The sequence below is a fragment of the Capronia epimyces genome, assembly GCF_000585565.1.
Source record: "Capronia epimyces CBS 606.96 chromosome Unknown aczIQ-supercont1.9, whole genome shotgun sequence".
NCBI lineage: Eukaryota > Fungi > Ascomycota > Eurotiomycetes > Chaetothyriales > Herpotrichiellaceae > Capronia > Capronia epimyces.
The window spans coordinates 391,955-416,910 of NW_006912912.1; the positions used below are offsets into that span (position 1 = coordinate 391,955).

The 24,956-nt window shown below is 58.5% G+C and overlaps 10 protein-coding genes across 10 annotated transcripts; 4 read left to right on the forward strand and 6 right to left on the reverse strand.

The window, feature by feature from the left end:
* Nucleotides 1-215: 215 nt before the first annotated feature.
* On the reverse strand, nt 216-3,124 carry A1O3_09126 (uncharacterized protein; the record flags this gene model as incomplete). Its single annotated transcript, XM_007739222.1, has 3 exons — nt 216-448; nt 532-2,985; nt 3,049-3,124. 3 exons carry the CDS (start codon nt 3,122-3,124, stop codon nt 216-218), a joined length of 2,763 nt encoding a protein of 920 aa, XP_007737412.1.
* Nucleotides 3,125-3,647: 523 nt separating this feature from the next.
* A1O3_09127 (uncharacterized protein) lies at nt 3,648-4,478 on the forward strand (the record flags this gene model as incomplete). Its single annotated transcript, XM_007739223.1, has 2 exons — nt 3,648-3,706; nt 3,800-4,478. 2 exons carry the CDS (start codon nt 3,648-3,650, stop codon nt 4,476-4,478), a joined length of 738 nt encoding a protein of 245 aa, XP_007737413.1.
* A 942-nt stretch (nt 4,479-5,420) lies between these two features.
* A1O3_09128 (uncharacterized protein) lies at nt 5,421-7,628 on the reverse strand (the record flags this gene model as incomplete). Its single annotated transcript, XM_007739224.1, has 2 exons — nt 5,421-7,460; nt 7,521-7,628. The coding sequence occupies 2 exons, from the start codon at nt 7,626-7,628 to the stop codon at nt 5,421-5,423; spliced, it is 2,148 nt and encodes a 715-aa protein (XP_007737414.1).
* A 1,166-nt stretch (nt 7,629-8,794) lies between these two features.
* Nucleotides 8,795-10,335, forward strand: A1O3_09129 (uncharacterized protein; the record flags this gene model as incomplete). The annotated part of the gene is made up of 4 exons (XM_007739225.1): nt 8,795-8,949; nt 9,010-9,145; nt 9,200-9,322; nt 9,376-10,335. 4 exons carry the CDS (start codon nt 8,795-8,797, stop codon nt 10,333-10,335), a joined length of 1,374 nt encoding a protein of 457 aa, XP_007737415.1.
* A 905-nt stretch (nt 10,336-11,240) lies between these two features.
* On the forward strand, nt 11,241-12,947 carry A1O3_09130 (uncharacterized protein; the record flags this gene model as incomplete). The annotated part of the gene is made up of 1 exon (XM_007739226.1): nt 11,241-12,947. One exon carries the CDS (start codon nt 11,241-11,243, stop codon nt 12,945-12,947), a length of 1,707 nt encoding a protein of 568 aa, XP_007737416.1.
* Nucleotides 12,948-13,716: 769 nt separating this feature from the next.
* On the forward strand, nt 13,717-15,006 carry A1O3_09131 (uncharacterized protein; the record flags this gene model as incomplete). Its single annotated transcript, XM_007739227.1, has 2 exons — nt 13,717-13,870; nt 13,943-15,006. The coding sequence occupies 2 exons, from the start codon at nt 13,717-13,719 to the stop codon at nt 15,004-15,006; spliced, it is 1,218 nt and encodes a 405-aa protein (XP_007737417.1).
* Nucleotides 15,007-15,606: 600 nt separating this feature from the next.
* On the reverse strand, nt 15,607-18,447 carry A1O3_09132 (uncharacterized protein; the record flags this gene model as incomplete). The annotated part of the gene is made up of 3 exons (XM_007739228.1): nt 15,607-16,212; nt 16,267-18,275; nt 18,324-18,447. 3 exons carry the CDS (start codon nt 18,445-18,447, stop codon nt 15,607-15,609), a joined length of 2,739 nt encoding a protein of 912 aa, XP_007737418.1.
* Nucleotides 18,448-19,594: 1,147 nt separating this feature from the next.
* Nucleotides 19,595-20,062, reverse strand: A1O3_09133 (uncharacterized protein; the record flags this gene model as incomplete). Its single annotated transcript, XM_007739229.1, has 2 exons — nt 19,595-19,938; nt 20,041-20,062. 2 exons carry the CDS (start codon nt 20,060-20,062, stop codon nt 19,595-19,597), a joined length of 366 nt encoding a protein of 121 aa, XP_007737419.1.
* A 626-nt stretch (nt 20,063-20,688) lies between these two features.
* A1O3_09134 (uncharacterized protein) lies at nt 20,689-22,857 on the reverse strand (the record flags this gene model as incomplete). Its single annotated transcript, XM_007739230.1, has 1 exon — nt 20,689-22,857. The coding sequence occupies one exon, from the start codon at nt 22,855-22,857 to the stop codon at nt 20,689-20,691; it is 2,169 nt and encodes a 722-aa protein (XP_007737420.1).
* Nucleotides 22,858-24,183: 1,326 nt separating this feature from the next.
* A1O3_09135 (uncharacterized protein) lies at nt 24,184-24,819 on the reverse strand (the record flags this gene model as incomplete). The annotated part of the gene is made up of 1 exon (XM_007739231.1): nt 24,184-24,819. The coding sequence occupies one exon, from the start codon at nt 24,817-24,819 to the stop codon at nt 24,184-24,186; it is 636 nt and encodes a 211-aa protein (XP_007737421.1).
* Between the last annotated feature and the right edge of the window lie 137 nt (nt 24,820-24,956).

A 24,956-nucleotide genomic window follows, 5' to 3' on the forward strand; every position in this document is an offset into this window, starting at 1 on the left:
ACTGCATACTCCGTTTATATCGTCCGGCATTTCTTCATGCCATGACTAGACTATCCCGCGTCCAAGCTCCAAGCCAAGCCCCAAGTCCTCCCGCAGCTTGTCACGACACGCATTGCTGTTGATCGTGATGCCTCCGTCAGCTCTACCTCTTCATGTCCCTGCTTAAAGTGGGCATGGGCATGGCATTCACACTCTCACAAAATCGTAATCTTGTCCTACAACAAAACAGAGATGACTGACGTCGCCAGGCCCGCTTCATCCGTCCGAACAGAAACCTTGACCGTCACGCCCGACTTTGCAGAGTATGCCATCTTGACGAGCGCCGCGACTCGTCCACCCGTGACAGACTTGCCGTACAGCTTGAGTGTGTGCGTCGTATTCGAGAGAGCCACGTCCGTGCCCTCCAGAGGCTGCAGGCTGAGACTCTGGGCCAGTTGTTCCGTCGCATCTGTGAAAGTGGAATCGACCTGGTTAGCATGCTGCTTCTTCGACTCGGACGGACAGGACAGGCGCATTCGCAGTCAAACTCACCTGTTATGCTCTTGATGGTCGCCAGCTGTAGCGTCTCACTGGCCTCTTCGCCATTGGCGCCGGTTCCTTCCCAGATGTGGTCGAAACTGCCGGAAAATGCAGGCAGCACAAAGTCCGCGCCGGTGAGCTCGAGGTTTTCCACTTCGTATTCGTCCTCGTAGCCACCTTCTTCAGCTTCACCCGTTGTCGGATCGACTTCTTTGCTGGTGAACTTGAGAACATTGGAGAATGTCGTGGTCGGGAACGACTGCTCGCCTCCCAGCTTCTTGAAAGCCACATAGACCACGCCAGGCTCGTTGGTTTTCAAGGCGGTCGCAGGAATGATGAACTCCTCCTCCAGACTCGGCTCCTCATCCTCCGACGGCGATGTCAGAACGGTGACATTCTCCAGCACCGTTTGATCGAGCGTGTTCTTGATGTCATACTGAATAACCACGTGCTCCTTGAATATGTGTTTGACGGAAGAAACCACGTATTCGGTCTCACTCTCGGTGAGCTCGACCACGTCACTCGACTTGAGGACAGGTCCATAGGCGGCAAGCTCGGGTATTCTGGAGAAAATCTGCGTGTATTTTTGAGCCGCTGCAGCCGCCGACGGCGTCTCTGCGAAGCCATTGGCCTTTGGTTTCGTCGCTCCTGTGCTGGGAGCCTTCAGAGTAGGGGTGGCGGTCGTCAGCTTCTTCGTTCGTTCCTCGGCCAAGGCTTGCTCCTGCGACACCACCGGCACCGAGTTGAGGTCGAAGGGCTGGCTGAAGATAGATTTGTCGTCGGCCGAGACGTATATGACGAGTTTGTGCTCAAAGGTGGACAAAGAAAACATGGTATCTTTCTTGATAAACCGTTCGGCAATGTCGTCGTCCTCTTGCATCAACCGCAGATTCAGAGCCGCCCTGTCCCGCACCTCGTCATCCGTGTCGTCCAGACATCGTTTCAAAAGCACTCGGACGCTCTCTTTGACCTCGGGATCTTTCTGTCCCACTCCAAACTTGGACAGGGCCGTCACTGCGGCCGCCCTGACGAGGGCATTTTCCAAAACGACGCGGTTGTAGATGTAGCGGATGTATTTAGTGGGCTGAGGCGTTTTGGGTCCTTCCACCCCGATGAGATGCAAAATCCGGACGGCCAGCTTGGTGAACTCGCAGTCCTCGATGAACTCGCACAAGTGGGACAGCGTCTCCTCCTTGCTGCCGGGGACAAACTTGATCAGATCAAACATACTCTCCACCACGGCGCGTTTGAACTCGTAGCCGCCCTCGTCGCGGAGAATGCCGCTCAAGAAGGTAAGCATGCCGGCCTGTTTGCTGGGGAACTTCATGCAAAGGGTCCGGATCGCCTCGACGATGGTGATCTTGAACTCGTCGGTAATCTCGGTCATGAAACTGGAGATCTGTTTCATGAGACGATCGACGCTGGCTTCGTTTCCGGTCTTGAGAAGAGTGGTGATGGCGAAAGTGGCGATGGATCGGTTGCTGTTGGAGATCAGGGCTTCGATATCGGGGTTCGCCGAATGCACCGCCTGCGGCTTGAAGGAAGCAAAGGCATGCAGAATCCGGATGGCGGCGAATTTGGTGACCGCGCGTGGAGAAGTCAAGTATGACTGCAGGACGTGAATGGCCTGTGCAGCCTCGGCGTCGGTCACATCGGGCGTGTTGCAGATGGCCTTGGCCGCTTCGAACTTGACCATCTCGCTCGAGTGGCGGAGCCAGGTGTCGAGCATTTGCATCATGGGTTTTCGAAGACTCGGGTCCTCTTCTGCGAGCCGAGCAGCCAGTCGGACCAGCATCATGACTCCCGCCGGGCTCTTCACGGCCCCGGCCGCCCCGTATTGCTGGACCATCTTGACCAGAGCCATTCTGTCGTGCGAGCGCATCTGATAGAGGAGGCCGATGGCGTGATACTGGTTCATGTAATTGGTGCTGGCCGCGGCAAGTGAGTGGGATGAGCCGGTGGAGAAGCTGAGGAAGCCACCTCCTGACTTGGACGACGAGGCCGCCTCCTGGGTCTCGCTCTGCCATCTCCGGACCACGTCTCTCGCGATGGGAAGCAGGTGATACGAGGACAACAGGGCGGCCGAGGAAACGGCCGGAGACTTGTCGACAATCGCGGTCTTGATCAGTCGCTCAATGCCCTGGACGGTGGTCGCGTCGATGATTCGGCACAGAGCACGGATGGCATTTGCCTTGTACACAATCTCACTGCCCACCGTCATATCCTTCATGATAATGCTCGTGGACATGATGACATCTTCGGCGGTGTGTGCGAGCTCTTTCAGGACCAAATACACCATCTGACGAAGGGAGGGATCTTTGTTCTGGAACAGTTTGGAAATGCCGAAAAACAGAGTGGTGGCTTCGTTGGTCGGGAACTTCTCGCCCGTGAAGAGAAGCACGGCAATCTTGGTCAGAAGGGTCCGACATTTTCGCGGTGATATGGGGGACGAGTTGAACAGTCGAGCTGGAGCGCGGCGGGTCAGGTCAGTTGGGAGTCCACGCTTTCAGTCAGGGAGGGCATTGCTACCGTCTTGGAATACCGCAGTGCGGTCCAGCTTGAAGCCGGTATGGTCGGCGTCCTCGTCCTTCTTTGCGTAACTCATTGTGAGTGATCTGGTCGTCCGGCTCAGGCTCAGGCTCAGGGTGATGAGGATGCCCGAGGCAGGGCGGTCGAGTCAAGGGTGAAGGGTGAACGTGTCTTGGAGTGCACTACCGCCGAATCATCCCGCGGAGGACATGAAGGCGACGGTGGAACGGGCTGGAGAGAACTGTGGACGTAGATGTAGTTACACGCAGGGCAGGGGTAGAAGGTCAATTGTCAATTTGAGGAGGCCGTCCCAGCAAGTCGATCAGAGGAGTGTCGAACGTGTCCTTGCCAAATAAATTGCTCCTCTTAGGCGTCTGGCGTCTGGCGTCTGGCGGGTGCGGGTGCGGTGGGTGCAGGCGCAGGCGCAGGTGTCCTCAGCATCAGCCACAGATCTCACCGCCACATTGTGGCTGAGACTAAGAGCCTGACACTACAACTACACACCACGGACATCTTCCAGTCACCAGTCACCAGTCACCCGTTCATATACCACTGCTTCCTCTCTCATCCAGCACCGCAACCGCTACCGCACAGCCAAAATGGACATGGATATGCCGGTGAATGTCCCTGTGGATGATCCCAACGCCGATACTGAATGGTAGGTGCCCGCCCATCTGCGACCCGGCTGTTCTCGGCGCCAGGGCAGAAAAGCCCAGCCTGACGGAATGACCCATTAACGAGCGAGCTACAGGAACGACATCTTGCGTAAACATGGGGTGATTCCAGAAAAGCCCAAAGACCCGGAGCCCCTGATCCAGGAGGCGCTGCTGGAAGCTCAGAAGCGAGCGCACGAGAACCGACTGGAGGACAAAGACCTGGACGAACTGCACGAGCTGGAGGACGAAGAGGACGAGGAGTTTCTCGACCAGTACCGCCAGCGTCGCCTGGCCGAGCTCTCCCGTCTCCAGCGCAAGAGCGTGTACGGCCAGGTGTTTCCTCTCCAGAAGCCCGACTATGCCCGAGACGTGACCGAGGAGAGCAACAAGGCCTTTGTGCTGGTCAACCTGACCTCGTCGCTGGGCACGAATGTGGAATCCAGGGTCCTTTCCGACCTCTGGAGGCAGGCCGCGGCCAAATTTGGCGACGTCAAGTTCTGCGAGATTCGCGCCAACCTCTGCATCGAGGGATATCCGGAGAAAAACACGCCGACCATTCTCGTCTACAAGGACGGCGACATCAAGCGCCAGCTGGTCACGCTCAGAGAATTGAACGGCCCAAAGACCAATCTACGGGACCTTGAAGGCATTCTCGTCGACGTCGGTGCCATCCAAGAGAACGACATGCGGCTCAGACGTAAGGATAGCGACGATGAAAGCAGCAAGCCCGCTGCCGGCGACGATGAGGACGACGACGATGATGATTGGGATTGATTGACCTTATCTTCGATGTCAAGCTCACGTCGATTTGACCGCTACCCTACCGCGTGCTACGGCTACGGAAGCCGGCGGATGCCATCCATGATGGCACGCAATCGCGGCCGCACAGCAGAGTCCCCGAGCACGCGCTAGTCTGTTGACAAATTCTGGGCTGCTGTAGTGGCAGCGGAATTCTGTTGACAATTTCTGCTCTGCTGCAGTGGCAGCGGAATTTACGAAAGATGCGCCTGTTGGGCGCGGCTCGTCATCTTCCGTACGAGATAAGAGGCGGGTTCCATATCGGCGGATATGCTGCTTGAGAGAAAAAGGCGAGTTGTTGGAACGGGAACTAGGGAGTGCCGTGCAGTGCAGACTGTGGCAGAGCAACATGTTACCCCGTCAAGATGGAGACATTTTAACCGAGCCATGTGTCTCAGACCACTTCCACTTGCGGAGGAAGCCATGCCCAGGCCCAATTAACATGACCAGTGACGAGTGATGAGTGATGTCTTGGTAGGAAAGCCTGATGGTGATGCTGATGGTGATGGCAGACTGGACTGACTCTCTCTTGGACCTACACTACACTACAGCTCCCGATGCGAAAAGAAAACATGAAACATGGACTCTAGTCGAGTCTAGAATGGTATCATCGTCGAAATAAATCTTCGTCTTTAGATTCTGCAAGATCGACAACGTATGTAGCTTCTACTACTTCGCTTCGCTCAGCAGGATATCTTTAGAGCCCCGAGGTTCTGCTAGTATAAGTCTATGTCTCGCTCAAGAACTTCGATTTCCGGCCTTCATGTTCAAGGTGGAACATGATCTCCTTCTAACTAGGCAGGTCTAATGACCACTCTCGCACCCCTATTTTGACTGTTTCCTCACTCCACTCTCTCTCCACGTCGAGCGGACGCCGACAGCAACCCCGCCTGCAATATCCAAGACGACTCGACCTCATCAACCCTTGATCTCCTCGACGCCGCCGCCCTGGTTCGCATTCGGGGTGACGGAGCCGCTGGCAGACTTCTCGGAGACGGCCTTGGGATCGGCTGGGCTGACACCGGTGACAACCTTTTTCTTGCCGGTGAAGATCTCGCCCAGGAATTCGCGCCAGAAGCGGCGAGTCTCCCAGATGGGCAGGATGCCGCACAGGCCGAAGGCGCCAAAGACCCAGATGAAGCTGATGACGATGTAGAAGGTGAAGAAGCCCTTGGAGTAGATGTAGTGGCTGAGGAACATGGGGATGGGGATGATAAAGTCCATGGTGACGGAGAGCACCGTGGACAGGATCAGAGCGAACATGAAGGTGCGCTGTAGCGACTGTGGGTTGTCCAGCACCGCCGCGTCCTCAGCCTCCTCCTTCTCCTCGTCCACGACCGTGGGCAGGTTGGCGTTGTGGTTAGGGTCCTTGGGCTCGAGCTCTTCGGCCCGGGACTCGACCGCCCGTGTGGCGTCGGTGCCGGCGGCGTTGGGGCCCGGTACCACGTCGCCGTAGAGGGAAGACGGGGCGTTGATGTCGCGTGTTACGGACCAGTCAAAGTTGTCCGGCCTCGCCAGGGAGACGACGGTGGTCACGATCAGGCCGGTCAGCACGCCAGCCATGTTGCCGGCCAGGGTCGGGTAGGAAGCACCGGTGGTGGCGATGGTGAGCTCGCCAAAGTGCACCTTGGCCTCGACCAGCCACGCGATGAGGCCGGCGGCCAGGCCGGACAGGGCGCCCGACACGGCGCCGGCCCGGGTCTGGCCTTTCCACGTGACGGCGAAGGCGGCGGGGAAGACGGCGCCGCCAATCAAGAGGCCCATGACGAGGAAAAGCCAGCCCAGATCGATGCCGATGGCGTTCCAGATGCAGGCAAAGGCGGCCATGACGAGGGCGAAGAAGCAGATCATGATGTGCGAGACGAAGATCAGGTCCTTGGGACTGGCGCTCGGCTTGATGTAGACCTTGTACACGTCGAAGGTCAGAATCGACGACACGGCAATCAGTTCGGACGAGGACGAGGACGTCACCGCCATGAACAGGGTGATCAGGAGCGCAATGCAGCCGTGTTTGCCCAGCAAGGCCGCCGCCCCGAATGGGGCGGACAGGCCGGCCGAGACCTGGGACGAGGTCATGTTGTTCGGGTAGGTGGGATACGCCGGGTTGTCGGTGAGCGCGACCGCGGCGAGGCCCAGGGTGGTGGCGAAGCCGAACGGGATGGCGTACCAGGCGAACCCGCCCATGATGTAGCCGCGCACGGCCGTGGTCGGCCGGCTGGCGATGGCGCGCTGCCAGTAGCCCTGGTCGAGGAAGACGGTGCCCATGCCGGAGCACAGCTGGATGACGCCGAAGATCAGGCCGTAGTTGGACTTGAGCGTTAGGTAGGACCCGTTCTGGTTGCCGTCGACCGGCCGCAGCTCGCCCGCGCGCACCAGGAGGTCGTACATCTTGCCTGGGGAGCCGATCAGGTCGTTGGAGGTGTAGACCGAGAACATGAAGTACAGGATGATGATCATGACCACGACGGTGTGGGAATAGTCGCAGAGGAAGGTGGCCCGCAGGCCGCCCAGCACCACGTAGACGGCGACGCCCAACGGGATGAGGAAGACGGCCGCGTAGACGTTCATGCCGGTCAGGGTGGTGACGACCGCGCTGCCGCCGAGCAACAGCTGGGAGGCGACCAGGATGTTGGTCATCAGGGCGAAGAAGATGAAGACCAAGTGCGTCAAGGTGCCGTAGCGGTAGTAGATGATCTCCAGGAAGGTGTGGCACCGGGGCGCGTTCTGCTTGACCTTGCAGGCCAGCACCGAGAACATGAAAATCTGCACCGTCGCGCCCGCCGCGTACCAAAAGGGGCCCGACACGCCGTATTCGTAGGCGACGGTGCTGGACTGCAGCAAGGTGGCGGCCCAGGTCCAGGCCGAGACGACGCCGCTGGCGATGAGCCCGGGCTTGACGCTGCGACTGGCCGTGTTGAACTCTTCGCTCATCTTGGTGGAGTATTTGGTATAGCGATTCTATCTCGGTCAGCCTGCGCCAGCCGCGGTGCGCCGGGGGGACTGGACGTCCAAACATACCTGCAGATACGAGACGCCCGACATAACCAGGGCGAAGAAGAACCCGATTCCAATGACGACGCCATAGCCGACGCCCTGGGGGAGAATGGGCTGCACTGCGCTGGACATGGTGAAGAAGCAGCACGACACGACTCTCTCGAATGGCTGGACGATGTGATGCGATGCGATGCGATCCTGAGCAGGAGAGTCAGGAGGGTCAGGGGAGTTGGTCGTGCTGCAGGCGCCTTATATCAACAAGAATGCATCTGCTGGACCAACTGTCGTGTGGCCATGTGGCCGTGAGACCAGTGGGGCATCACGCAGACCCTGTACACAATGATATTGCGTTGTTTCCCGGCTGTCGAGGTCTGTTATCAGAGTCTCGTCTCGTCTCATCTCGTCAAGCGCGGTGTCGTGCTCGTAGCAGTGTCCTGGTGTGTCAAGAAACACCAACAAGATTGATCAACGTCGTCTATCGTGGTGGAGCAGGCATCAAACACCATGATAAGATAGCGCACAAGGTGGAAAGCCATGACGACCTGGGCGACCTTTTCGGCCTGCCGTATTCGGGCACCGTCTGTGGTGGAAGAAACTGGCGATGATCATCTCGTGTGGTGAGCGACGAGGCAAGCCATGACGAGGTGGCCGACCCACGCGATCTGGCGCCGTAGCTGCGGGAGAACGTTAAGACGGTTCTACGGCGTATCTGGATATCCAATGATCCATAGTCGGTAAAGGCCTAAGGCCCTGATAAGGGGTGTGGGTTGGTCCACGGCGGCTCAGTGGCCGAACACCCCCCCGGTCAGGGATCCTAGAGGCTCCTCAGGCTCCGCTAGTCCCATTGGAGCCTTGTGGGATCCGCAAAATAAGGGCGTTATCAAGGCGGAGGTGAGCATCAGCCCTGTCCTTTGCTCGTCGTCCATCGATGCCAGCCCGCAATATCGGGACCAGAGGCCTGTCTGCCAATCCAAGGCCTCGAGCTGCTTGTTATCACCACTTGTCGACCCCGTCCTCCCAGGACCACCGCCGCCGAGAACGATTGATACCTTCCGTGGGGTCCTCGTGTCTGGCACACAAGAGATAAGCGTCCAGGGCTCCGGCAGAATGGTGAGGCCGCGCGGGTCGAGGTTGTCCCAGGCAGACGCGACGAGAGGGTCGGCGAAGTACTTAGAGACCGATGTAAACAGCGTCCGCCCTCTCAGCTCGAAGGACTTCTCTCTCGTGCCTTGTTCCTCGTCCTCACGAACCCCCGACACCAGCCGTTTTCTACTCATCCCCCGCATCCGTGGTTCAAGATGTTCAGTCGCTCTCTCACTCGCGCCGTCGTCGGTCGAGGGTCGATCGCGGCCAGCAAGAGCCTCTCTCTTCGGTTGACCGGCCTGCGCGCATATGCGAGCGTGCAAAACGCGCCGTTGGCGGAGAAGCTCAGCATCAACGGGGATCGCCTATGGTCAGTAGCCGCCACCACACCGACCGGAGTGGGATTCTGCTGACGAGAGCTCGTTTCCAGGCAAGACATTCACTACACTGCGCAATGGAGTGCCCCCTCGCCCGGCGGCGTGACTCGTCTCTGTGCGGACGAGAACGACAAGAAGGTCCGCGACTGGTTCCGCGACCAGCTGCTCGCACTTGGGGCGGACTACAAGGTCGGTGCACGCATGATGCGATCGGGACCAGACCGCGGCCGCTGACAAGACCAGGTCAACGCGACGGGCACCCAGTTTGGCGTGTTTGAGGGAGAGGACAACAGCATTCCTCCGATCGCAATGGGCTCTCATCTTGATACCGTCGCGACCGGCGGGAGGTTTGATGGACCACTTGGAGTCAGTCTTAATGCCCAGCCCGCCCAATGTGGCCCAACGCTGACCGTTCACAGGTGATTGGTGCCCTAGAAGTCATGCGCAGCTTCAAGGAACAAGGCATCAAGACTCGGGCCCCCGTCGTCCTCATCAACTGGACCAACGAGGAAGGCGCGCGGTTCTTCCCCCTGCTGGGCTCCTCCATTGTCTACGCCGGCCGTTCCACGATCGAGCAGGCACAGGCGGCCAAGTCCAACGACGCCTCGGAGTTGACCATGGGCGGCGAGCTGGCCAAGATTGGCTACGTCGGCGACGGTCCCAACACCTTTGAAGAGTTCCCCATCTCGGCGCACTTTGAGATCCACTGCGAGCAGTCGACCGACCTGGAGAAGGCTGGCAAGCCCGTCGGCTGGGTGGAGGGCTGGCAAGGCATGACCTGGTACGACGTCATCTTCCACGGCGAGGACGGCCACGCCAACACCTACCCCATGTACGGCCGACGGGACGCGCTGACCGGCGCCGCCAAACTCATCTGCGAGCTGGAAAAGCTGGCGTACGAGAAGAACGGCGCGACCACCGTCACCGGCATGCACAGCCGGCCGTGGGGCGCGTGCAACATCCAGTCCAAGACCAAGATCACCTTCTGCCTGATGCACAAGGAGGCCGAAGGGCTGGAGGCGATGGGCAAGGCCATCATGGAGCGCGTCAAGAGCATTGCCTCGCTGCATGGTCTGGAGGCTGAGACCGACCGGACCGTCCACCTCCTGCCGGGCAACTTCTGGCCCGAGGCCATCGACTGTGTCAGGCGGGCCTGCGGGGACAAGGGCATTGCCTCGCGCACCGGCACCGGACACGACTCGACCATGACCACGCTACTGTGCCCGACCGCCATGGTGTTTGCACGCGCAAAGGACGGCATCAGCCACTCGCCCAAGGAGTGGACGTCCAAGGAGGACTGCGCCGAGAGCGCGTTGGTGTTGGGCAAGGCGGTGCTGAACTTTGACGACTACATGAAGCAGAAGGCCGCTGCGTCCTAAGGGCGAGGCTGAGTCCCTCGGAGGACCTTGTACATAATTTTTCTCGATTGGACATCAAGATGTCCTGGTTTTGATTCATTACTCGAGCAACTGTGCCTGGCGATCAGGAGGCCTTCTGTAGAGTGACCGGCAATTGCCGGGGTGCCTGGCTGTATTCCACCGCATTCGGTGGCCATGGTGCGCTGCTCTCCGGTGGACACTGGAGGAGGAGTGACGGTGACTGCGCCAAAGTCTATTCAACAGGAGCCCCATTCACATCTGACTCTGTACTAGCCGTGATAGGCAGCCCAGCGGCGAAAGGGTAGTGGCCCTGACCCTAGTTGGGACGAGAGCCAATGGGCCAGCTCGACGTGGTACCCACCATGCGCCCCTGTCCGGATTTCCTATATCCTAGTCGTTAATAGGAGGAATCTGGTCTGGGTACAGAAAGGGGACCAATCAGAATAGCGTGTGTTTGTTATCGCGGTCGAAGTGTGAGTCTGCACGCCGATCACCTCAGCTCGCCTGCAATCTCTCCGTTGTACACTGTCCGTAGCATCAAAGGTCCACATAACGGCGGTCGCGGAGGAGACGTACTCCATAAGGTACTCTGTACAGTGTACACGGCCTCGACCGCCCATGTGCGATTGGTCTTTCCCTCCGACCGTGCCTCCCTTGTCGTGATGACGCAAACCCTCTCCGGTCGATTCGCACAAATCCACCTGTGGCGAGGCGGCGCCCATACAGGAACAGGAACAGGACGGACGCCGAGGAGGGGTGTGCATTGTGCAATGTGCATGCAGTGGGCCAAATTCGCTCTAGGGCCGAGGTGCCCCAACCGATATCAGATATCGTGTCAGCCGAGACTGCTTACAGCAACCAGACTCCTGGACGGCGTTCAAGAATGACCATCGTGTCTCCTTCCGATGCCCAGGTCGACAACAGTCTCGAAACCGAAGCGCGCGACCAAGACCTTCTCCGGATGCTGGACTTGTCGCGAGCGCCATGTCAAGTGCGACGAAGGCCGGCCCAGCTGCGCCCGATGTTTGAAAGGCGGCTTTGTCTGCCACGGCTATGGGATCAAACTCGTCTGGATCGACCCGGAAACACGCGGATGGGAGCAAAAGATCAGACGCGTGGTCAGCGCCCCGGTTCTGTACCACGACGACTCGGCCTTCATCAAGGTCGATGTCCAAGATGCATTGGACCGGCTGGATCAGGGCGAGGCCTGCTCGATCGGCCCGTTCTCCGTCTTTTCCGTGCACGAAGAAACAGACACGAGGGAGAGCAACTTCGATGAACCACTGGAATTCGACGACGTCGTGCTGTCCGACACTGAGTGCCTGTCGGGCAGTTCTGTCCACTCACTTGACCACGACCATGGCGACGAGCAAGACGCCGGCGAAATCGTCGTGTTGCCCTTCACGGCCGAGCCCAGCTCACCGGCCGAGTATTGGTCACCATCGATATCTCGCCACCTCGATCTCTTGCCTCGACCAGCCGAACAGCGCCAACTCATCCACCACTGGGTCACCTTTGTCTCGTGGCACTTGGTGCCCGTCGACCGCCCAGACAATCCGTTTCGAAGCGTGTTCACGCCGATGGCACTGGCAGGCCTCAACAGTCTCTCCTGCGAGTCGAATGGCCAGATCGCCCTGTTCCACTCGCTCTGCGCGACGTCAGCGTACAGTCGAGGGCAGCTTTCCAACGATGCCAGGGCGTTGACGCTGGCGGGGAAACACTATCACCTGGCCATCTTGCACCTTCGACACAGCCTCGCGAACCTGACGAGCGACGACGCTGACGGGCAGCGCGACGCCATCATCGCCACCATCACCATGTTCTCAGTGATGGACATGATTACCGGCCGCTCGTCGGAATGGCGGACGCATTTTCAGGGCGGGGCGTCGTTGCTGGCCACGAGCCAGGACCAACTCTGGAAACGGGACAAGAGCTCGTCCATGATCTACCAGAGCTACCTGGCGGTCGCGGCGCTGTGCAATATCGACCTGCCATCCACCATCGACGTCGCTTCGGACGCATGTGAGGATTACGTCCTCGACCGGTTTTTTGGCTTGACTCGACCGATCCTGCAACACATTGTGCGGGTGAATGCGCTGCTGCGAGATGCGTCGGCGCAGAACCTGCACCCGGCCTTACTGGACAAGCTGGAGAGCGAGCTCCGTGCACCCACGCCCGAGCATCTCAACCTCGAGGGCCTCGACGACCCTCAGGCGCGAGAACTGGCTCGACACCATGCCTATGTCTTCTACTACGCCAGTCTCATCCACTTCCAGCGAGCGGTGCGACAGACGGCCCCGGCTGCGCTACAGGATCTCGTGGAGCGCGCGGTCGACCATTTGGAGGAAATTGAGCGGCTCGGTGCGGACACGGTCGGGTGCACACTCATCTGGCCGCCGCTGGTCGTGGCCTGCGAGTGTGAGTGCCCCGAGCTGCGAGCCCGTGTGCTTGCATGGTACCGACTGAAACGGCGGCATGGTTTCATGAACCTCGAAATCTCCAAGGATGTGGCACAGGAAGTCTGGCGGCGCAGGGACAGCGAGGTGAGCCAGGACGATGTGCGCTGGCAGGACATCTTGGCCGACATGAAACTCGACATTGTCCTTGCATGAGCGAAATGAGCCGTATGCCAATACTGATGAGATCAACGACACCTTCTTTCTGTGTCCTGGGTGCTGGGTGAGGCTGGCCAAAGCTGGAGCAGCCCAAGGTTGACAGCGCACGGCATGATCAGAAAGAAGACTGGCTCTGAGATCTGAGATGCGAGATCCTTCAGGCCTTTTGGAGGAGGACGAGAGGGCGAGAGGGAAGGTAGGAGGGACTTCTTTCTTGGCCCATAGAGTCAGCTCCTGCTACTGCTTCCCTCGGGCGGCACACGTACCTAGTTGCTGGTGGTACTGGTGGTACTGGTATATCGTGACCAGCTTCTCACCTAGCAGCTCATGTTGGGAGTAAGTAGTAGCTGTAGTAATAGAAATAGAATCACCACCAGTACCAGTATCAATTACCAATCAATAAGACTGCGACAACTACGGAGTACTAATCACTACATGCGTACCTACTACTAATCACTTTTACTGCTACGACCACCCAGTGTAAGGGTTAGGGTTAGGGTTAGGGTTAGGGTTAGGGTTAGGGTTGGGTTCAGTGCCAGGCTGCGGCTGCGATGCGTGCCCGCCAAGCCGCTAGGATTAGATAGAACTAGCTCGCTGGTTTGTTTACCCGCATCTCAACCTGGAACAACTTGAAGCAGACGACCACGACCACGTCCGCCAGACCTGGCTGTGCCCTTCAATTTCAGCATCATTGATCGTCCATTGTTGTTGCACTTGCACAAGCACAAGCACTCCCAGCATCGACTGTCACAGCTGACCATTCACCATGGCACCCACACGTCCACGCAAGAGAAAGTCGGATGAAATGGAGGAGTCTCCACGCGCAGCCACTCCCACTCCCAGCGGCAGCCCTGCACAAAAGAGGATGAGAATCACCCAGACTCAGAAACAGGCGCTGATGGACAACTTGCAACTTGAAAGTGAGAGAGAAGAAGCCCCCGGCTGTCAAGGACAGTGCAGCACAACACAGCCGACTGACACGAATCTCCTAGTCACCGAACGAGCCCGGCAGCTGCGCGCCGGCTATGCTCTCCAATGCGCCGACCTGCGTGCCAGGATCGCACGACGCGTCAATCGTATCCCCATCGCCGTCCGCAAGATGACCATGGGGGACTTGATGGCACAACACGAGGCCACCAAGACAGTGGCACCTCCAAACCAGTATCACCATCGACCCTCGCCGTCCAAGATGCAAGCCTTGGTCTCGAAAGAGAGGCCTCTCCCGGCGCTGCCGCAGCAACACACATCGAAGCCGCCTTCTCCTACCCGGCCACGGCCGCAGCCGACAGTCACTCGGGGCCAGAAGCGCAAGAGCTCCGGGATCTACATCGCGTCAGACAAAGAAAATGACACCATGGACCAACTCCCCGTGGCAAAGAACAGCAAGCGCGCCAAAGCCGGCGCCAAAGCCGTCACCCGGACGGCCTCACGAACGGGCAAGGCCACGTCGGTGCTGTCACCCAGATCGCACAACTCAAGGACCCTGCCTCGGTCGCCGGTCAAAGACCATTCGCTCGCCGCACCGTCCTCGCCGGCCAAGAGCATGATCGCCCGCCCCGTTTCCCCCCTTAAACCGGCGTCACCGCTCAAGACGGCCGCGACGGCCGCGACCTCTGCCATCTCCGCCTCCGTGCACGGGATGATTGAGCACGCAAAGCGCGGCACCGCATCGAAGCTCGCCCGCACGGCATCAAAGGAGAAACAGTTGGCCACGACGGCGGCCAAGGGGCAGATGTTGCCGCCTCCACGACTGGCCGCGATGCCCAGTGCCCCGTCCTCGCCTCAACGCGCCTTCAGCCAGGCCAGCAACCACAGCGCCACCACCGACGTCTCCACGGCGTCGAGCAGCACCACTGTTGTCAAACCCAAACGAGGGGCTCGAGCAGCTGCCGCGCCCAAGACGGCTGCGCCAAAAAGCCCGGGCGCCACCAAACGAGGCGTGGCCCGGGCTGCCAGTGCTGCCAAGACGGCGTTGAAGAGAAACAACACGACCGCGAACAAAAAGGTGGTCGTCGAGCCCGCCGCGCCGCGCAGGGTCTTGCGGAAGAGAACGTGAGGGGCCGGCCCCAAGCTGGACATGTTTCCATGGAATGAGCAATGTTGGATGACCTGGGCCTGCCTGTGTTCGCCGAGGATGTTCCTTTGGTTGGTTTGGCGGGTGGTCAAAATGACGGTGCTGCCTTGCGTTTGGCCTGGATGGCGTTGGGTGCTTGCTGCGTGTGTCGGTTTGTTGGGTAGTATCCAGACTAGTACTACAATAATACCCATCCATTGATGGAGTGGGCTGTTTGTCAGCTCACGAGAGTCGCCTAGCACCCTCTCTCAGCCTCGTCGGAGTCCTGTTTCAATCTCCGGCGAGTTTTCCCCGTCCTCATGTTCAATCTGGTTGTGCAATTTCTCAATTTCTACACTAAAGGCCAGGTAGTTTCGTGTTTGTTCAGACAGACAGTTTTGAACGCGCCGTTTGAGCCCCGTCACCTCGTCCAACTCCAGCTAGGTTAACAGATGCCATGCCCATTGCCGCCGGTATGATATCACCCAAGCAAACCACCACCGCTGACCAGCCCATCGCGACATTCCTCGAACCTGCTGACGAGCGGGTTTTCTGGCTTCACTCCTTGTTCTTACAGCGGCTCGTCGCATTGTGCGTGCAAGATCAATAGTCCAGCTCGGCACCGCTGGCGGCTTGCGCAGCGGCACGAGCTCCAGCGCCACCTGCACTGCCGTTGGGCTGCGCGTCAAGGTCCTCGTAGCTCTTGATGCTTCGGCCCTGGACGGCCTCCCTCGGTCCGACGGCGTTCATACCCCCGCCGGCACCGTCGCCCCATTTTCCGCCGCCTCCTCCGCCACCTTGGGCGATGAACCCTGGATTGAGGCCAGGCAGCAGATTCCCCCTCACCATGGAACCGACGTTGTTGTATCCACGTTGACCGTTGCGCGGGTTTCGGTCGTACGGTCCAGAGCGGTTACCGTATCGGCCTCCTCCGCGCCGAATGGGACCGCCGCCGTGGCTGCCATTCAGACCGTCGGCATTGAAGTTCACGCCCGAGACGAAAGGCGACGGCGCGTTGGGTAGGCCCAGCCCCGTGTTTTGACCAAAGTTCAACATGTTCATGCCCATGTTCTGCAAGCTGAAGCCCCGTGGAGTTCCGTTGTTGAGATGGTGGCTGCTAGGGAGAGGGAAATGCCCGTTCGAATTGGCGTCGGAGCGGGAGGGTGCGATGTGCGCCGGGTCCAGCACGTACCGATTCACGAGGTCGAGCTGGGTCGAGTCAGCATCACGTCTAGTTGTCCACGGGGTCGGGGTTTCACTCACATCATTCTTCAGCGCCACAAACCACTCCTCGTGGCGTTTCTCGACGTGCTTTCGCCAGAAATGCTCGGCTTTGAACAGCTTCGTGCACTCGGGCACTTTGCAGCGGAACTTGGCCTCATCCTCCTGCTTGACAAACTTGGAGAGTTCGTCGTCCAGCGCCTCTTCGACCGGCCGGCCTCCAATCTTCTTCAAGTCGACGTATTCGGGCTCGAGAATCTGGAGCAGCTTCTCTTCAAAGGTCTTGACCCAGTTGAAAGCACGCAGGAGCTGTTGGTCGTTCTTGTAGAACTTGGCGGGTCGTTTGTCCTGGGCGGGACTGGGGGGTTCATCGTCGTAGCCCGTCTCGCTTCTCCCGTCCTTCTTCTTGCCCGGGAACGGCTCCCCCAGAGCACTGGCTCGGGCAGCGGCCTTGGCTGCGCTACTCAAGCCCGCTCGCGGGCGTCGGAGGTGGCCACCAGGACATTTCCGGACGAGCTCATGGACCGAATCAGATTCAAAGACGCAGAACAGGCAGAAGTTGAAGACACGACGAAGATACTCCACCATCAAGTCGAGCTTCTTCTTGATCACCAGCAGCTCTTCGTCGTCCTGCTCCTCTTCATTCTCCTCTCCTTCTTCGCCCTCTTCGTCAAACTTGATTTCGTCGTCGTTGTCCTCGAAGTTAGGCTTCTTCGGCTTCGGCGGAGGTTGCAGCAGACCCTGGTTCCGCATCTGTTCCACCCGGGCATCAATCTTAGCCAGGGCTCCGGCACTTTCGTCCTTACCCAACTCGGTGTCGAGCTTGGAGACCAATCGCCGGGCGAGCTCGTAGTCTCGCTCGATGCGCTCCGGGGCCGAGAACAGGTCCCAGAGGGCCTTCTTGCGCGGGGCGTTCGGCGCGTTGTGGACGCCAACGTGGCACGTGAAATCTCCCCTCACAGGATCGGTGATGGTCTTGCCATTGATCAGCTCGAGGGCCTTTTCCGCGACCGTCTTGCCCTCCACCTTGGCCGGCTCTTCGCCCTCCTCGTCGTCGTCGCGGCCATCCCCGCGCTCGACCTCCTGCATCGCCTCGCCGTCATCGTCTTGACCGGGCTTGAGCATGATCCAACCGATGCGGTGAAACTTCTTCGCCGGGTTAGGGTCGCTCAGTGACAGTCCCTTGAAGCCGCCGTCCTCCTCGCCGAGATGCTCCTTGCAGAACTCCTCGATCCGTTCGCGCCCCACATTGGGCGCCAGCGTCTTGATGAGAAGGGCCGGGTCGTAGACAGACTCGTCCCTCAAGTCGCCACCTTTAGCGGGCACCAAGTCCAGGACACCGAGCAGCTCGCCACCGCCCACGGCCTCGCCCTCTTCTTTCTCCACCATACCGCCGGCCCCGTCACTATCGTTCTTGTAGATTCCCTCCAGCGTGAATTCGTCGAACAGGCCGGTCTCGATGTCTCGGACCCACCGTTCGAAAGCCTCCTCGCGGGATTCCGTCAGGCGCTTGCGAATCGGATCTCGTGTTTCCGGGACGTATCGTTCCTTGAACCATTCTTCGTTCTTGTGCTGCAGCACGAACTGCTTGGCCATCTTGATTTGGAACTCTTGTTTGTACTGGTCGTATGCTTGCTGGATTTGCGCCCGTTCTTTCTCACGGTCTTCCTTGGCCTCGCGCTCGCCCTTGACGCGATCCGACGGTCTGCGTCCGCCGTGTTTGGCGCGCTCCTTCTCTTCCTTGATCTGATTTTCGCATCGCCACCAATCGGCAAAGAAGCTAAACCCAGCCTGCGTGTCGAGGGAGAGTGGATTCGCCAGTGGATTGACCCGGACGGCCGGCTTGGTAGGTTCCTGGCCAGGGACATAGCGGTCGATGTTGGCAGCAATGGGAGAAGGAGCCCTCCGGCGATCATCGCGGTCTCTAGGCGCGGCTCTTGGCGCTTCGTAATAATCGTCTCGGGGAGCGCGGTCACGGTCTGGTTGGTACCGATCGATCCCTACCGGCGAACGCGACCGATTGCGCGGAGGCGGGCGTCTCCGGTCATTCGCTGGTTCCATGTCAGCGCTGCTGGGCCACGGGGCGAGAGCCCACCTACCTGGAGACCGTCTACGGTATGAGTCAGTCCGCTCAGTCCGCTCGTAAGGCTCCTCATCTCGTGGCCGATATCTGGGCGGCGATCTTTCAGTAGGCGGGGAGCCATAAGCCTCGTATGGATTCATGCTGGATCGGTTGTGCGACTCGTCACAAATGTGGTTCGTGTCTCAATGGCTGAGAAAAGCCTGGGTCGCGAGCTGGCGCTCTCTTTCTCTGCGGCTCCAGAGCGGAGCGAGGTGGCTGCTATGTGATGCCGTCTTGTCGTACTCGGTTCAGGGCGACTGGAGAGCTAAGGATAAACATGGCAAAGGTTAGACTAGAGTCAAAGACAAAGTGATTTGAGGACAGCATGATGGTAAGTAAGAATGTAGTCGGGAGCTCCAAAAGAAGGAAAAGATCCGCAGGTATGGCTGCCACAACCTGGAAGAGATATGGAGGCAGCGCAGGAAGAAGCGTGGAGAGGTAGAATTGAAGAAGGCAGACTGGCAAACCGTGACCAGTCTGTCAAAGCTATTGCGGGTGGAGGAAGACAAAGGTGAATTGGTCGCGGTGACGACAGCGCAACGAGACAGCGCAACGACAGGAGGATTCGAGGTGATGAACCTACAAGATAGGAAGCGTAGAGGGCGACAGGACGCTGGACTGGCGGTGCGAATCCTGCTGTGATGATGGGAGGGAGAGAAGAGAGTGATTGAGAAACGACCGGCGCGCTTCGGTGTAAGGAACCTGCGCCAACACCCAAGACAGACTCGGAGGCGACAGCAGCGCTTGACTGGGCGAACAGGGGAGGGTTGGTTGAACAATGGCAGGTGCTAGCGGTGCTAGTGGTGCCCCGTAGTGGTCACTGGTAGGTGCTTGGTGCTGTTGCTGGGGGGCTGGGGTTTAAGTGGCAGGACCTACAGAGGAGTGTTGCGACCAAAGCGCAGGGCCGGAGTGTGCACGTGATATGGCTTCTACTGACCGATCATGGTACAGGTCGTACATATTGTCATGATTGATACTGCTAGGTATCTAAGGTTGAGTACAAGGTACTTTTACTTACAACAGATTAATATAGGTAGCCAAGATATGAAACGAAACGAGCGTGGGGCCCCGCGCCTGCCTATATACTCGGTATAAAACCCGCCACTGATCCCAAATGATCGACTAACTTGGCAAGACAATCCCAATTCATGGATCCCTTCATACCCGTGTCATAATCCTTCATACTCATTATGTGATGCTCCATGTCCGTATCATAATCCCTTACCCTCATGCCTGTGTCACAATGCTTCAACGCTGTACGTGCTGGCCGACGGGCATCCCCTGACCCATCCACCCGGCCAAGAGCTTCCAGTCGTGCTCATCCAGTGCGGGTTCGCGGGTCCCATAGCGAGCGATCAACATGCCCACCAGACTTCCACTCTTGGTGACGGCTTTCTGGCCTGGCCGATCGTCGGGACGGTCGACCCAGCCGTAGTCCGCGAGGATCTCGTCTCGGGTGGTCGTGGACACATTGTCCGTGAAACGCTTGAGGAGGTCCAGGTTGCGCTCGTCAAACACCGCGTCCTCCGTGCCGTGGAGGTTGATGATCGAGTAGGCGAGCTTGTGCTCACGGATTTGCTCGCCGGTATCCCCTGGCGTCAGAAGCAGAGTTAGAAGCAGAGTTAGAGTCAGAGTCAGATGCAGAAGCAATATCAGGATCAAGAGGCGATTAATGGAATGGTGATTGTTCTTACATGTGCCTTTGGTGTATGGCATGATGCCAGTCTACCAGTATCAGTATCAGTACCGTATGGTCTTTGGTCGCTGATGCACCAATCTCGGCACAAGTGGTCGGACTGGTGGGTTACAACTGATAATGGAAAAGAAACAGATACAGAAACAGATACCGCGGTACCCAAGTGCCACTGCATATGGAGGATGTTGCCTGTTGTCATTGTCGTTGTCGTCTACACATACATTCTGCCCTGTTGGGTTTAGCGGCATGGGATGACGGCGAGTTACGTAATATCTCCTGCCGCTTTACTTGGTTCTCGGCTTACCTTCTCCTTCTATTTCCCAGACGGGGAGAGTCCTATCTGGACTGGCAAGGTGGATTAATGTCATTCGCCTAAGGAATTCTCGTGCTCATGCTCATGCTCATGCTCATACCAAAGAGGCAACGTTACCATGTGATTAATAAGATTGACCGCAACGAACCCAGACGCATCTCCTGCTCAGGCTGCTCATGACCACAACTATAGGGGTAGGCCTATTGGTATTAATCCTGCATCGGCTTCCATATACCGACACCCGTCAAGCGCATTCAATTACAATCCGTCATCGTCGTCACGCATGCTCATAGCTTCATCATGATCGCGCCGCCAGGACTGGTCGGCCGCGAGTCACTGGTAGAATCGACCCCTCTGCACAGGAGCAACGATGCCCGCCTCATCCTTGACGTGCAGACTCGTCAACGCAATATGTCCCACCGGAGCATTGGGTCTGACATCACAGAGCCTCACCGGCAAGCTCATGACTATTCGCGAATACTCGCGGCCGTCCAATGCCGACCCGCCTTCAGGGACCGGCGTGTAAGGATTGTCTTTGACCAGCATGCTGACCGTGCCCAACACATCAGGCACCAGGGTCCAGATTTGAAGGATCAAGCCCAGAATACCTGCAGCCAAGGCGACCAAGCAACACACCAGGTACAGGGCGAGGAAGGCGAAATTGACCACGAAATGCTGGCCGGCGATCATCATCTGGGCGTCGACGGACTGGAACATGACGTTCGGAGGGAACACAGAGCCGAAGCCCAGTCCGATCTCCGACTGTGTCATTGCCTGCAGGTTGCAAAACGCGTGCCAGTAAGTGTTGAAGAGAAGGGCGAAGCGCTCGGTGAAGGTTTGGAGGTCGAGGCTTGCAATGTTGACGTACGAAGTGCCCCCGTCGTGGTCATGGTCGGTCGTGTTGAAGCCCAGCCAGTCCGTGGCCACGAGGATGGAGTTGCTACTGCCAGACGGCGAGTCCGAATTGACGTCGTTGATGAAACGCTCGGTCGCCGAGGATGTTCCTGATGGGATGGTCCCTGTGGCCAGGGGCCACTGGGTGAACAGCCGCTGTGCAATCCGGTATGTCACATCCAGGGGCGTGTGCGTGTCGTGCACGGCATGATCTGGGTCTCTCCGGACCCGGCTAACGTAACAGGCCCCGGCCGACGTCCGGCCTGACGCCGTCTTGTCGATATTCCAAAGCGGCGCCGTGAAGTTGCAGTTCGCCTCGGCGAGAACATAGGACATGGCCACAGTACAAGTCGCCAGCGACGTTCCCTCTGGAGCTCGCGAGCCAAATGTCAGATTTCGGGGGGACACTTGGGTGCCCTGCGAACGAGCATCGCCTTCGGCCAAACCCAGACCGGCGAGAGGCGTCGTCGTGTCGACAAAGAAGGTATTTGGATGTTCGGCATTGCCGCTGTTCCAGATCGAAGAGGCGTTGTCAGTATCATAGTCCCCCCGGCCTGGGAGGGCGGAGGAGAACCGGACCGACGGGTCGACATATTCTAGACTCGTGCAGTCGAGAACCCAATAGCTGGCCGAAAGGGTGAAATTCTGGAATCCCACGCCATACTCGCCCGCCACGACCGGAAGGCCGCTCAGGGAGGTCCACGTCCCCGCCCGCACGACGGATTGGTTCAGCCCTTGCTTTTCGTTGACCAGGGCGCGCGAGCACCACCCCGAATCCTCACAGCCACCGTTTCGCTCGAGCCATTCGAGTGAAGGGATCTTGACGTTACTCCAAGGGTCCTGAGGCCCGGCCATGGCTCCTGGGGTGAGGATCAGGGTGCTATATATCGCATTGACAGCGTAGGTGTAAAACTGGAGTTCGTCGTTCTCCGTCTGAAGACCCGTCGGAATGGCACTGGTGTTCATGTAATTGAACGTGGTGGTATTGACATAAGTGCCGTTGGCACTGATAATCCTGAGCCCCGCCTGAGATCCGACCGGAGCCAGCGCCCAAAGCAGGAAAAGAACCACCCCGACCGGGTTGAAGATGAACAGGCCCCAGAGAGACTTGACGGTCCCGCCGAGAGACGTACTTCCCACCAGCTGTTCGATGGCGCCTAGCCGAGTCCCCCGCTGAGCGCGCCACAAGGCGAATGCCTGGATCAACCGAGCCACGGTGACGCCGAACGCCATGGGGAAGAAGGTTGGGATGTAATTCTGCACGATGAGCATCGCCGGTCCATACACCTCGCCCGACCAGTTGTAGCCGTCATCGCCGAAGTAGAAGGATGCGGTCGGTCGGCCGTGAAGGCACGCGGCGAGGACGCCATACACGATGAACACAAGCGGCAAGCCGGCCAGTGCGAGGTCGAGAAGAAGGTACCAGATGTTGTCAGGCAAGTATGAAAGCTTGGTAGGTGCTGCCGGGAACTTCTCTGCATACGGAGGGCGGTGCTGAGGTTGCTCGACTCCGGCAGAGGGTGGAGTACCATCGCTCGACGACGTGTCCCTGCCCTCGGCCCCCGGCACCTCCCTGCGCCGGTGCGATCCAAACATGGGCTGAAACATGCCGTCGAATCGGTCGGCCAGTAAGGGCGACGAAGGAGAATGTACACTCGACAAGCCCGGGCTTCCCAAGGGAGTCGCCTGTGAATTCTGGGTTGTCCAGGATGTCGGACGGGGCTGGGGGTTGGTAGCATCGGGGCGGCGGGGAGATCCCGACATACGGTCTTGCTCAGTCGAGTCCATTTTCAGAGCAGATTCTGCTTGTTGCACAGAATTCTTTGACACGATCGCTGGTGACGGGTAGTAGGCTCCTATGAGGAAGTAGAAGGAGAGGAAGGAGAGGATCAGCAGGTAGACGAAGGGCCCAGGCTGGTTTTTTGAGCCGCAGAGAGACTCCTGCGGCCGCAAGGGCACTCTCAAGCTCTGTCATCCTGAACACCATCAGCCATCAGAACCTTTACACCATCAGAACCTTTACGAGGTCCAGCTGCCCTTCCATTGGAGACACCTCAGCCCAAGTACAAAAGTGCTCGACAGAATCGTCGAGAGGCAGCCAACATGCAATCACGGCCACGGGTGACATCCAATGAATGGCAGCTGACCTTGCAGTCTTCAACGACCAGGCCAGGATGTACGTCCGTCCTCCGTCCAGGTCGGCCTTTGCAAAGATTCTCGACATGGCATGGACGAATTGAGTCAAAGCTGGAAAAGGCTGGCTGAATACAGGGTTGTCCATGGAGCCAAAAAGGGAAGGTCTTGCATGAGCGGCCGACGATACGAGGCAGTGACAGCTTCAGCCGGACGTTTTTTGGGTCGAGAACCCCAGAGGCCTTGGACAGTGAGGGCCCGATTCACGTTGATTCGTGCAACACTTCAGCCGTCATGCACGCTCGCCTAACGTCAGCCTCCCAACCAATGGAAAGGGAACTTCGCAATCTTTCCCACAATTCACCGCGCGGGCACCGATCAAGCGACCCTGGAGAAATCCCAGAAGTTGTAAACACCATGTTGGCTCGTTGTCCGAGGGTGTGGGAAGACTTGCATGGTAGCAGGCCACTGGCGCAGAGTGGCAAACATGGCTGCAAAGGTTGTCGGGCAGGAAAGTTTCCCTCGAGTCGCGCGGTTGGGACTGGGACTGCGGCCACCGCCCGTCTCAATCTTGATCCGGAGGAGTTGAATTCAGGAGGACTCGAGGGTAACAAGCGGTACAAGCCGTCGACGACGAATCAGAGCGATAATGTTGGTCTATCCATCTATGGATCGTGCCTGTAAAAAGAACACCGCCGCCGGCTAACATTGCCCAAAGCCCGCCTCGCCTCAATTGGGGGCCCATTCGCCTCGCGCCACGTGGGATGGAGGGACGCTCGAGCACAAGAGATCGGGTGGAAGTCACGAGTCTTTTACCTCCAGTTCTTCCTGAATCCGGTCGGAGGTCGTGAGCGTCCACCCGTTCAGGTAGCCAGTGCCAGCGGTCAAATAGGTCGCAAACCCCAACCAGGCGAGGTACGGTGCCATCAGGTAGGCAGCAGTCTTGTCAACCTTGTGCCAGACATATGCAAGATAGCCCACGGTGCCCGTCAGGGTCAGGATGTCAAGCATGGCTTCAATTGGCCTCCCCAGGCCGAAGAAGACAGGCATCCAGACGACGTTTAAGCCCAGTTGCAGGGTGTATAATGTAGCAGCTCTTCTTGTATCTTCCACAATCTGCGGGCTCATGCTGGCCATGCCCGTTGTCCAGGCTCGGTGAGCGGCATAGCCCATTGTCAAATATAAAGTAGTCCAGGCTGGCGCAAAGACCCAGGGTGGTGGTCTGAATGGGGGCTGCTTTAGAGCGACGTATTGTTCCTCGGTGCTCCGGAACTTCCCTCGTTCTTTCGCCGCAGCGTCCGAAAACTTCTTGGGGGTGACTTTCCCAGGCTGGGAGATCAGGCCAGCTCCCAGACCCAAACCTAGCGGAAGCAGGATCGAAGCTGGGGCGCTCGAGAAGATGGAGGCGGGAAAGGTGAGGCCGGGCACGTACGCCATGTCGAAGGAGCTGAGGTCGCGGTCAGACACGCCGGGCTCTGCTCTGTTGATGATTCAGAGACCAGACGAGAGTGTGGTATCGCAGGGCACTCCGGATCACGCGTTGGCGGAGTTGGAGGGACACGCTGGCGGGATGA